The 13,522-nt window shown below is 40.5% G+C and overlaps 1 protein-coding gene across 1 annotated transcript in view; it reads right to left on the reverse strand.

The window, feature by feature from the left end:
• Positions 1-705: 705 nt before the first annotated feature.
• The window catches only part of Mid1 (midline 1), an 87,173-nt gene continuing 74,356 nt past the window's right edge, over positions 706-13,522 (reverse strand). The window contains exons 7-9 of the mRNA XM_090325626.1: positions 10,956-11,117; positions 8,617-8,824; positions 706-5,054 (exon numbers count right to left, since the gene is read on the reverse strand). Coding sequence (XP_090181752.1) covers positions 4,706-5,054; positions 8,617-8,824; positions 10,956-11,117 — 719 coding nt within the window. The 3' untranslated portion in view covers positions 706-4,705. The remainder of the gene's footprint in view (positions 5,055-8,616; positions 8,825-10,955; positions 11,118-13,522) is intronic.

Here is a 13,522-nt window from a genome sequence, read left to right on the forward strand (position 1 = left end):
TGCACGAAGACCCGGGTTCGATTCCTCGGTACCACATACATAGAAAAAAAGCCAGAAATGGTGCTGAGGCTCAAGTGGTAGAGCTCTAGCCTTGAGAAAGTCCAAGGACAGTGCTCAGACCCTGAGCTCAAGCCCATGACTGGCAAAAAAAAAAAAAAAAAAAGAATCTCCTGTGGGTCCTATTAGCCATCAGATGGTTGGGACAGCAGGTGGGGTAGAGTGGGCATTTCAACCAAGCTTGCAGTGATCCTGGTTCTGTGGCCCCACAGAACACCAGTCTAGACCAAAGTGGCATTCCTGTGCACCTCAGGATAGCTTTAGGCATGTACTTATGGAAGTTATTCCGGACAACACTGTAAAGGTCAATACGCCTCTGCGAACAGCCGTGCTCTCTCCTCTTCTTCTATCTCACCTACAAGACTTTAAATTAAGAAATCCTCACTCTGGGTTTGCGGTCCTTAATCAGAATTTTCTGTGTTCTAAAAACTCCCAATGGATTATTTCTATTCTTATAAAATACTTTGAATGGAGAAGAGTGGATGATGGATATGAGTTAATTTCATGTGTCAAAGCAAATAAATTGCCTGTCACAAACCAGGAAAAGCTCACAGAAACTGAATAAATATTGGTGAAATTATACATGGCAGAACACAGAACGATGGAGGAAGACAACAGGGACAGGCAGAGACCTGTTTTGGTGTCACAAAAAAATGAGTTTATTTTGAACCAGGAAGCAACAACAATCAAGAGAAGAGTCAAGACTGAGGACTTGGCAATGCGACACTCGTGCCTGGGACTAGATTTATACTAGTACAAAGAAGCATTAAAATAGCTTTTCCTCTTTCAATGGAGCTCATCCTTGTTACAATGCTTATACAGGATTGGAATGCTTTACAGATCTAAGATCCCTGCATTTTTTGAAAATATTGTTGAAGGTAAAGAAGTCCCCACAATGAAGATTTTGGCTGACTCAAGATTTTTTTCTTTCTGCACACACAGAAAAAGCCAACAACCAAGTGTTTAACCTAAGACACAATTGACACCTTTTACAAGATTACTGTGACGAGGAGCTGTGGTACACTGTAGGATGCTTAACGTCACCCCTGACTTCTACTTACTAGATGTCAGTAGCAACACATCCCCAAGTTATGACAACCAAAATTGACTCCAGATATTATTGCCTGGGTGTCAAATTAAGCCCTGGAGGAAAAGAACTATCTTCAAAATATTTATCCAGCTGTCATCATCGTCTTTTCATGCTTTATCATGGTTGACCAGTTGTCACCTTCCCATAGCCAGATACATATACACATACATGAGCACACGGATGTGTGTCTCTGCAAGCATTTGCATGTGTGCCTGAAGACGAAATGGGATTCCATATTGGATGGAAAGCACTAGTTCAGTTCCTCAAGAAATTAGAGTCAGTATATACCAGTACCATAATAAAAGCCTGTAAATATTCAGGCCATTTCCTCTTCTCCAGTAGAAACCACCACCGTTATTTGCATTCAAGTGTTGAAGTCACTTCCTTTTAAAGCTGAAAAGAAAATATTGTAGGCTCATCCTCAGCTTAGTCCACCATTTGGATTCATACTTGAATGGCATAGTCAGCAACTTTCAACTTTTGATCCTAATTTCTTTCTTTCAATCTACTAGGAAGAGAGGTACCATGTTTCAAAGTTCTGTTTCAAGGACTGGCTATATAATTTGCAGGGCCCAATGCAAAGTGAAAATGCAGGCCCTTTGTTCAAACTCTCTAATGATTTCTTGACAGTGACAGAACATGAAACCATCCTTGAAGCCCTTCTGAACCCAGAGTTCTGAGCAACTCAGCCATTTGCAAACTCACAATGCCAGCCCTTGTAGCCTTGGTTAGCATCAAACCAGTTCTGTTATATTAGTATAATTGGCACTGCCATCTCTTTTGTCTCATATGGAAATGCTTCCTGTGAAAGACCACAAAGAATAAAATATTGCGACCCCAATCCATTTAAAGAGAATACACACTTATACTGCAGCAAATGTTTACAGCATGTATTTTTAGATTTTCAAAAAATCCACATGGAAATCCTTTCTACATCATTACAGTAATTAAAGACTGTAGCCTTTCACCATATACATATTTTCCTGTAAATATGACAGCCTGGAAATAGTAACTGCTACATCACAATGTTTTTAAGTTAGCCAAGAGTGAGACTTTCACAACAAAATTACAACAAAATGTCTTATCCTTAGAAAAATAGCCAAAACATACCCTAAATAACTTGCAGAGAAAATTTGAATAGTAATATCTTTATCCTGAAAAAAATTATATTCATGGAAATAGTGTCTTTCTAATAAATGTTTTATGTGAACATCATAAGGCAAACTGTAGCATTTATTGGTATTTGAAGATCATGATTTGCAAAAACTCAGAAACTGAGTTTTAGACTCTTTTATTTAGAACCTGTAAGTATACAAAGTGCATTAAAATATCCACTATCATTACCTAAAACATGTAAAAGTTACTGAGGCAACGCTTTTCATTTATTTAGGGAAGGCAAATATACATTGTTTTGGTATTGGCTAAAAAAAAATCCCATTCAATCTCCAGAGAAATAATGAATAATTTTCCAATGAGGTGTCCATTTTTTAAGACGTGAAACTGTCTCAAGTTGCTATCAAAATATCCATCTGGGTATAAATAATATAGTAAATATATAGAATCTATCTGTTAAGAAAAGGACAGCGACTACCAGGGAAGAGCTATACAAGACACTGGAAGCTAGCTTGGTTTTCCCTGAAGTCTAGATTGACAATCACATCAGCAATGGCCATGTGATGAGCAAACAAATGATTGATTGATTTCAGGGAAACTGGTCAATTTTGTTAAAAACAAAACCATGAAAAACAATACCTCAATTTACACGTCAATGCCTGACCCAGTAGCCCAGATAAATATTTTAGCAATTAAAACCATGAATACAGGTCATGTTCTTTGTAGAAGTGAATCTGTGCTAATATACCAGTTTAAAGACCATCCAAGGAAGTCCAGGGACCATTCCAATCTATCAGATCAGCATGCAAAAATAATAATAATAATAATAATAATAATAATAAAAAATCCACTCATCTGACATTTCACGAGCAGGTTCAAATGAAGTGCCTGCATGTGAATAACTTGAATTTTCTTTTTGTCATACAACTCTAAGGTAAGCTACACTATAAAATGGAGGGACTTCTATATCTATTAATATGTATTTAATAAGATTCTGTTTATAATATGTTAAAGATGTACAGTAATGAATTGGACTCTATGCAATGTTCCTTCTCATTACTCATACTTATACTTGGATATGCTCATGGAGTGGGGTGGAGGACATACACTGAAGTCCCAGAGAGCAAAATCAATTTAAAGCAAAGTTTCTACTCTTGAAATTACAGGTTTATTTCCTTAGCCCCAGGAGTAAAAGAAAAAAGTAGACTTGAGGAGGGGGAAATGGGGCAACTATTAAAGTAATGAAAATTTTTCACAGGCCTAAAGATAAAACTATCGAAAGGGGGATATAGATTAAGCCATGAAAAAGTATCCTACTTCTGATAAAAGACAAATCAGCCTGTATTTCTAAGTGACCTGCATAAAATCAAAATAACTATTTTCAATGGTTATCTCATTCATAATGCTAGCCCTAAATCTCTACTCTTGGGAAAGAGGGGTAACATACAACCAAGATTCCAGAACCTTTCATCCCAATATTACTCCTCTAGTCACCAGAAGGCATAAACCATAGCTAAGTCTAAAGGTCAGTCAATTCTTTTTTTTTTCTTTGTGGGTCATGGGGCTTGAACTTGGCCTGGGCGTTGTCCCTGAGCTCTTCAGTTCAAGGCTACCACCCTACCCTGGGCCTGGGTGTTGTCCCTGAGCTCTTAGGTTCAAGGCTACCTCCCTACCCTTGAGCTAAGCCCTACTTCCCGTTTTCTAGAGGTTAACTGAAGATGAGTCTCAGATCCTATTTTGCCAGGGCTGGCTTTGAACCTCGTGTCTCACATCTCAGCCTCCTGAGTAGCTAGGATTACAAGCGTGAGCCACCACGCCCGGCGGTCAGTCAATTCTTAACATTCTATTTTTTCATTCTAGGCTATCAAACAAGTGATTTGACGTCACAGTTAACAAACACTTCCAATTCAAAATATTTTTTAAAAAAGCTGCTTTCATCCCTAACTGGTTCAAAATGACTTCATATTTTTTAAAATAGCTGCATGTTCTATTATGTACTGTTGAGGTGATATGACTTCCCACGGGCTCAGTATGAAATAGTATGTGAGATGAATAAACACAGAAATCTATACAACTCTTTCCTGCAAACCCCTAAACGATGATGAAATGAAAACTTGTAAAGATCTGGTAAACTTATGGGCTTCTTCATGGGCAAAACCTAGTAATTCCTAAGAGTTGTAATTCCAAGTATGCTTCTTTTATAAATAATTCTCTAGATCTTCCTCTAAGTACGAAAGTCATTAAAGAAACTATTAAAGCCTGTACTTAACACAACACCCAGTAAAGGGAAAGAACTCTCCCATACTGAGCCCTATCTCGTTTCGTTTCCGGATACTTTGGGGGAGATTTAATCAGACTTGCAAGGTCTCTGCTTTCTCAATTCCCTAAATAATGGCCTCAACCTTTTTTTCTGCCTCTACAAAGCAGGTGCATGTGATGAGATACTCAAGGCAGCTGCTCTGTACAATCCAAGTGGTCTGGGATAGGAAGACCGGTTATGATGGTCAGACACTTGTTCCACACAGTGAAGGTAGGACACACAGGCTGTGCGAATGCCACGTCGAAGGTGTACAGGTGGATGGAGTTCAAAGCATCATAAAAGGCGATGGAGCCACTGTCATAGTCCAGCAGAAGGCCAACTCGCCGAAGGTGAGGGGCTGGCTCAATGGGGATCTCCTTGCTGTTGTGTCTCACCACCCAGTTATTGTTGCAGCGGCAGAGGGCCCAGGAAGCAGAGTTTTTCCCAATCCATTCGTGCTTTGGGGCTGATTTATAAGCGAGGCCAATGGCATACCTGCAGAGACAAAAGAGCAATGATAGAAATACTGGGCTGCACTGCACGCGTGTGTTAGATCCATCTGATGGCCCTTATGGGTCATGAAAACATGAGGCTTTCTTGTCCTGAGCATTGTCTTTAAGTGAAGAGTTTGGGAAGACCCCCCCAGCACCCGTGTTCTTCATTGTCTTCTCTGCAGACACACAGTGGTTGGAAGGGGCCAGTGTGTTTGCCTGCAGTCTTGTTTCCAGCTCATACATTGAAAAGAGAATTTGAACCTCGCCTCTGTGGCTTTATCTACTTTCTCTTCTACTAGCCCATTCTGAATGTGGGTTGCTCTATTCAGAATGGTGGCCACAAGTCACATGTCATTACTGGGCACTTGAATGTTGGCTCGTGAGAAGTTAGCTATAAATTTACAATCTCTGCCTTAAATGGTCACACATAGGATATTTCTACTTTACCATGGTGTGGAATCACAAAGTACATTCAGATTTTAAATTTTGCTTTGTCTAGGCTTATGCTCTGCCATTCAAGATTTTCTTCTGTTGGGCTGCAGCCAGCAGTCTCATCTCCCAACCAGTCACATGAGCATGAGGTAAACAAGCAGCTCTTTACTCTAGAAATTACTGTATGTAATAAATTATAGGAGACAGTCAACCCTTCATTACAAATTAGAGCTTTCATGGTAGAAGATTCGACCCTCTTGTAGAGTTTTGGGAATGTTTATGAGGACAGGCAATGCTACAATATGTGGCAGGTTAGATGTAGTAAGTGCATTTTCCACTTATGATATTTTCATTTGAGCATGGGATTACCGAGACACAACCCCATCATAAATAGAGGAGCGTCTGTATTTAATTTTAATTAAATTATATAGCTGCATGTGGCTCTTGGCTACCATCTCGGACAGTTCTCGTCTTGTCCTTTTGACTTTCTTTACATTCTTCAATTGGTACCAGATCTGTCATTTTCAATGACTCTGAATTTACTTTGCCAAAGGCAAGCGGGGAGAATTATTTTCCTTTATGAAAGTAAGTTTCTTATCATCACTCAGACTCTATCACTACTAGTTCAACCTTAAATAATCTTAGAGCATGAGTCAGTGTAATTGGATATTGACAAAGAGTAGTACCTTACCCAGAAAGACTTCATTGGTCTTTGTTAAAATATTCCTTTAAAAAAAATGACATGTTGGATAAAACATACATTCAATTTAAGAGTGGTATCTTAAAAATAAAAATATGATATGCTATATTTGAATGAAAAATAAGATGGAATGGGTAATCCATTCGAACAGCATGCCAGACATCTATTGTCAACACAGCATTGTTACTTTCTTCTTGTCAGTCCTTTCCTGGGGTAAGTGCCTGTTATAATGCCCTTGACTCCCTATACCAGAACAGTAGACACACTAACTTACAGTCCCAGCCCCACCAAGGGTCCTGTATTCTTCTGGCTGCCTTCCTTCATGGGGTAGGATTTGAATGATTTTCGTTTATCTGTGGAGTCCTAACAGACACACTTGGGAAGTTTGAGTTTTACAATTGAACCAAGGGGGTTCTTCATTGACATGTGCTTCTATTTGTTGGATAATATGGGACCTGTATTTCCATCACAAAAATAACTTCTGTCTTTGTTTTTCACCTCTTGTTGTAGCATACCATGTTAATGTTTTATTATGGAATTCTGATGTTTATTTCCCATTTGAATCTAACTGAGCCATATGAAGCAGATTCAGCAGGAATCTGCTGGTTAACTTCATTTACTCATAGGAAAAGTTAAAATTTGAAGTAAAATCTCGAAATCTCATGCTGTTGCCTTGATCTGGTCCAGCGATGATTGTATAAATACATTATTACTGCTTTAGTTGACACCAGCTCATAAAATAGAGCACACACTAACAGAATTCAAGAGTAAGAAAATAACCAAATGTACAATCCATCAATCTGGAAAACTATGTACAGATTGCCATTTCATTTGAAAGGTGCATGCAGACTCGAATGTTCCATTAAATTATCCAATGAGCCATGGAAAATTCAAAAGGTATAAGAGAACATTTTTCAGAGCAATGTTATCATAGTCCATGGCGTGGACCACTAACATGTATGTTAAAGTCAGGACCGCATTGCATGAAAACAATATATAGGCCATTAGCTGTTGTAAATCAAGGTGTCATAGGCATTTAATAATAGGAGGGTATCCCTTCCTTGCTAATACCTCCCAGGAAATGTGGAACTACTTTATACATGAAAGATTTTTTTTCCCAAAATTGACCCAGTCAGGTTCATAAAGACCCAAAGTATGGCAATTAATCGTAGCACTTCTTTTCCCCCTCATGAGTTCGTTTTGACATCTGGAGGGTGTTTTAAAGGTAATGCCGGTCTCTGTTTATGTAACTGAAGTGGTCTGGTGGAATTTCCCGCACTATTCATCAATGGCAATGAGATCATAACGATTGGGTATCATTTATCATAAATAATTATTAATGGAGTTATAATCGTTTAGACACTGGATTCGATCCCAGATTAATATAGCACATTAATTAACTAGAAACATTTGCTTTTTTGCATGCATTCAGTGTGTTTTCCTTTGTGATTTTCTCTTGCCCCAGTATAGCTAACATCTGAAAATGCCAGTCTAGTCCAGAGTTGGAATGAAAGGTTTGTTCTTCATTTGTCCTCTGACAAGATGATGAAATAGGAAAATATTTGAGGCAAGGAGAATTGTGAGGCTAGCAATTACTCAGCCAATAGAGGAGGCATTATTGGGACAGAAGGGACACCTACACTTTTAGTCTCACTTTTCAGATTTGAATCCACTCGTGCCTACCCTGAGAATGACATACATATAGTGCATTATTTGCATGGATTTCAAATGAAAGGTCTTTTGGCCAGGGGACAGAGCCTTAAATCTTTAAGTGTAGCTATTTAGGAGGCTAAGATCTGAAGATTGTGGTTCAAAGCCAGCTGGGGTAGAAAAGGCTATGAGATTCATCTCCAATTTAGCACTGGAAGTGGACCAGTGGCTCAAGTGGTGGAGCAAAAAGCTCAAGCCCCAGGAGAGGCACCAAAAGACAGAAAACAAAAAGGTCTTTTATATTAATGTCTTGTCATGTGAACAAGGAATGCAACATTGTGATAGTACTCGCTATCTTTAGGGTATAAGCATTTTTCAATTGTTGGTTTTATTGTTAAACTAAATAGTATATCTATCTATCTATCTATCTATCTATCTATCTATCTCTATGTTTTTTGTCAGCCATGGGTCTTGAACTGTCCCTGAGCTCTTCAGCTCAAGGCCACTGCCCTACCCCTGGGCCTGGGTGTTGTCCCTGAGCTCTTCAGCTCAAGGATACCACCCTACCCCTTGAGCCACAGCACAAAACAGATTAAAGCAAGACCAATAATAAATGGTTGTTGTTTGATGTCACTGAGTTTGGGGGTATTTGTCATGTAGCCACAGGTGGCTGTTACAGCTTTTCTGCAAGATTCTGGCACGCTCTGTCTGATGCTCTGACAACATACACAGTGAGATGTGCCTTTTCAGAACCGGAGGAAAATAGACACAAATTGCCTACCATGTGCTTCCGCTTATGACCACTTCCCAATAATGCCGACCACTATCAATGAACACGTTTCCGGCTACTCCATAGCTGCCCTGGCTGGTGAAGCGCTCGGGCGTGTGACTCTTTTTAGATGATGACTCATCACGTTCTACTGTCAGGTTATCATGGGACACCTTCAGTTTCCGATGAGCAGATTTCGGATCCAATTTAAACGGTTGGCCTGGAAACAAATTCACAAAACAAAAAAGAAGTGACATGCACTGTTTGTTTGACCATAACCAGCAGTGTAATTTCAGAGGCAGTTTTGAAAGACTCGAGAGGAAAAAACACCTATTCTCCTATCACCAGGCAGTCCTTGCAATTTTAACAGGGATGTAAGCTTTATAACCAACTTCTGAAGCCATTTGCTTGAAGTTTCCATCATATGCAAAATACAGTGAACGAGTGGCAACTCTATGTACAGTGCTAGACACAAGACACACATCCACATATGTCCAAGAGCATTTTGGTGCCATGAGCCTCCAGTCTGCTGGTTGTAATATAGTGGTTCTGTGGGTCCAGAGGAGCTGTGCTAATTAGTTAATAACAGTATATGTAAGTGGCACTACGGCTCAAGTAGTAGTAGCCTTGAGCACAGAGGCTCAGGGATAGAGCCCAGGCCCGAGTTCAAGCCCCACAAAAAACCAAACAAAACAAATAGTAGTATAGGCAAGTATCAACCATGTGAGATGTGAGCTAACTGGGAGGATTCCAGCAAAGGGAAATACTGGACAGACAGCACCCTGAAAGGGAGGAGAAGACAAAGTCTTTCTTTTCTACCACTGCCACATTTAATCAGGCCTAAATACATGCCTGTAGACAATAGAGTGCTGACCAGAAACAAACAAATCAAGATGATAGAGCTTACCAGGTAAAATTTGTCAAACACTTTCATTATTCAGAGATTTTTTTGTGTGCTTGATCTGGGGCTTAACATTGTCCTAAGCTTTTTTTTGGTCAGTCCTGGGCTTGAACTCAGGGCCTAAGCACTGTCCTTGGGCTTTCTCAAGGCTAGTGCTCTACCACTTGAGCCTCAGCACCACTTCTGGCTTTTTTCTATGTATGTGGTACCAAGGAATTGAACCCGGGCCTTCGTGCATGCTAGCCAAGCACTCTACCACTAGGCCAAACTCTTGGCCCCTGTCCTAAGCTTTTTAGCTCAAGGTTAGTGCTCTACTACTTGAGCCACAGCTCTACTTCTGGCTTGTCTCATGAACTTTTCTGCCTGGGGTGGCTTTGAACTGTGATCCTCAGATCTAAATCTCACAAGTAGCTAAGATTACAGTAATCATTGACACCCAGATATACTGAGATTCTTAAAAGCAACTATATTCAGACGCTAAAAGAACCATGAAATTGTAAAATTTTCAGCCTGCAAAAATCCAGAAAAATATGATGGTGATATCTATGATTTCTACTCCTGAATATATTCATGCATACAATGAATAAGGTCCTTTCTATTTCACTATTCCCATTTGTATTTTGACGATTTTAACTATAAGTCACCCCTGGACATTCTGTCATAGCTGTTACTTCTCAGACAAGTCAACACTGGTTTAGATTAGTCTGTTGTTTAATCTCACAGAAATACTGTGTTATATCACACAATATTTCTAGATCCACAAAGAAAGAAGAGAGCATAAAATAAAACAAACATAAAGACATAGCTAGGAGATGACAGTATCGGGAGACACAAGTACAGGCTTGATTATTCTTCTTCTTAATGTGGTTGTCTTGTGTGCTATGGATTCTTTTCTATCATTATCAGCCTCTACCTGCTCAAAGCTAGTAGCCCTTCCATAGTTGTGATACTTCAAAAAAGTTCCAGACACAGGAAATGTCCTCTGGGCAGGGGGCCTGGGGGGAGGAGGAGGAAGAAAAGGGGCAAAATTACACCCCAACTCAGACCAAAGACCCAGACAGATATCTGGAATAAAGTAAATGATTAAGGAAAGAATGGATATGGAAAACAATTGTATTCCTCATTCACAGACAAATTGTACTCTTCATGTCAGGCTTCAGATAGACACACTCATTTCTCATCAGAACTCTTCTGGGATTATTTGCAATAAAAAAGAGAAGAGTGAAGTCCACAAAGGTTAGCACCCTCCCAGCCCTTGAAGGAAGAGTTGCTTTTGGAACTCTCGGGCAGCTGATGCAAATTCCACTATTGCATACTGGCTCTTTAATATTTTTTTCAATTTTTTGAGGCTGTCAGCAATGTTCAAGATAGAAAAAAGGAAAAGGGGAGAGAATCAGCTGAAAGGCAAGTAAATGGGAGACGACAGCTCTACTGAGTTCCCCACACTTACTGTTTGTCTTCAACTTGCCAGGCTCGCTGCTGCGGCTGCCTGCCTGGTTGATGGCCTTGACCATGAAGATGTACTTGGTGCCACTCTGCAGACCATGTACTGTGTAGTGGTTCTGCTTGATGTTGGGCACGATCATCCAGCTATCAGCCGAGTTACACAGACCTGCAAAGCCAACCAGACAAGTGCAAGCATGGACGATGTTTGCACAACTTTAGGTTATGTGTACTTTAAGATTTAATAAATACATCTATTTGTACTCTTTTTCCATATATTTTATTGTAATTAATAGAAGGGTTATATCAACAGGTGCATTACTTCACAAACATTGATACCCATTCTCATGTCTTGGTCCCCATTTCCCTCCCCCCACCCCCACCCCTCATCTTGTTTTCCCCCCTTTCCTGTCCTATTTCAAATATCCAAATAAGCATATATACAATGTATCAGATAAGCAGGTGAAATACTGTAACAATATGAGATAATCAAGGGACAGCAAAAGAGATGAGAGATAACATAGTACATTAAGGACAACAATCATTCATTATATGGCTTTTGTTTCTATATCCTGGAGGTCCTTTCATTTAGCGTCATATTATATGGCCTTATGTATCTAGGTTTTGTTCTATTGTAAATCTCTGCTAGGAGAGCCCAAGGTTTCTACTGATTATGACAAATGAGGGAAACCATGGAGCCCATGTTCCTTTGAGTCTGGCTTACTTCACTTACTATGTATGAGTGCTCAGTGTTCTATCTTAACAGGAAGTCAATTGTATGCTTCTACTGTTTGCTCTACATGGATAAGACAATTCTTTTTGTTGTTATTGTTGTTTGCTTTATTGCCAGTCCTGGTTTTGAACTCAGGGCCTGAGCACTGTCCTTGGAGTTTCTCAAGGCTAGAGCTTTACCACTTGAACCACAGCACATCTCCTGGCTTTTTTCTATGTATGTGGTTCTGAGGAATCAAAACCAGGACTTGCATGCTAGAGAAGCACTCTACCACTAGGCCAGACTTACAATTCTTATATTGAAATTTTTGGTTTATGTTAATAGGAATTGCAAAATTGGCTCTGTCCACACCTTTTTATTTTTGTGTCCTGGGGCTTACACTCAGGGTCTCAAGTTCTCCTTTAGCTCAATTAGGCTTCTAGGCTTCTTCTTCTGTGTGCCTCTACTGGGGATTGAACTCAGGGGTTGAGTGCTGTCCCTTGGCTTTTTAGCTCAAGGATAGTGCTTTACCACTTGAGCCACAGTTCTCCTTTCAGCTTTTGGGTTGCAGGACTGCTTGAAACCAATGTCCTCAGATCTCAACCTCCTCTGAGTTGTTAAAATTACAGGCATGAGCTATCAGCACTGGGCTTGGCTGCACACTGAATATGCACACAGTGTGTTATTAGCTCCCATAAAACTGAAATGAAAGCAATCACCGGTTCCTCCCTCTCTACCATCACTCCCACATCACATTTTAGATCACATTCATTCTGAGACTCACAGATGGCAGAGACCTGAGTCACGTAATCAAATCCAAGTTCATGAACACCAGTGTAGCACAGTGTGTTCTTGCCTGTAATTCTTCAGCCTGGCCTGTGTCTAAACCCTTCTTTGGATTTAGTACTATGATATGCTTAGACCAATAGGATGAGGCTTAAATGACAATGTGTTGGTTGTAGGAGTAGGAATTACAAGGCTTTGTGGGTTTCTGTGGACTCCTCAATGGAATTTCTCATGGGCATGTCATTGCCATGGAGACAGCATTATTTAGGACAGACTGTTCCTGCAAACAAAGGAGACACTGGAGACAACAACCTTACTGCAAGCTCAGAAGGCAGCAGACAACCCCAACCCTCCTCCAACGGTACAAATAGGAAAGTAACTCTCAAGGTCCTTTGTGATCCTCTGTCACAGGGTTTAGGTACCATGTGGTAGCAGTACCCACATGCAGGCAGTGCACGGCTTGGGAAAGTCTCCCCAGGGACTGAGCAGCTGCATCCTGGGATGTCTGCTTCCAGACTGAACTGGGGCCTTTTCTCTGGCTGCCTCTTGCAGGATGTGGGGGCTGAGGAGCAGACTGAGGATTTATGATGCTTGGAAGTACACGGAGTTAAAAGGAAGCCCATCTTGTTTTGCAGCTGGCTGATGCTAGAAACATCTTTTTGGTATCAAGCCCAACCAACTCTCTCTCCTCTCTCCAGCCATCAATCTCCACTCCAATAGAACCCTTTTCCAGACCCCTGGTGACTGAGCTGTCAAGAAGTTTCCTTTCTCTGTTGGATTTCCTTCTCTGGTCCCTGGGAGAAGGCTGGACCCCCTCACTTCCTGAGGGGCTCCAAACTCACCTCTCTTCTCCTTCCCTTTTGGTTCATTTGCAAGTCAAAGGCTTAGTCCCTTTGATCTGGAGGCAACTTCTACCTTCTCAGACTTTTCAGAAACCATTTCTTGGTCACTCCTTCCCTCCCCTCCAGGAGCTAATAAAACCTCTCAGGAAAAAGAAAACCACACACGGAGCCATATACAGAATCGCAAATATTTGTATAGCAGGAAAGTCACAGGTGCCTCTGCTATTGTCATAG

Source organism: Megascapheus bottae, chromosome X, assembly GCF_031878675.1.
Source record: "Megascapheus bottae isolate mThoBot1 chromosome X, mThoBot2.hap1, whole genome shotgun sequence".
Taxonomy (NCBI): Eukaryota; Metazoa; Chordata; class Mammalia; order Rodentia; family Geomyidae; genus Megascapheus; species Megascapheus bottae.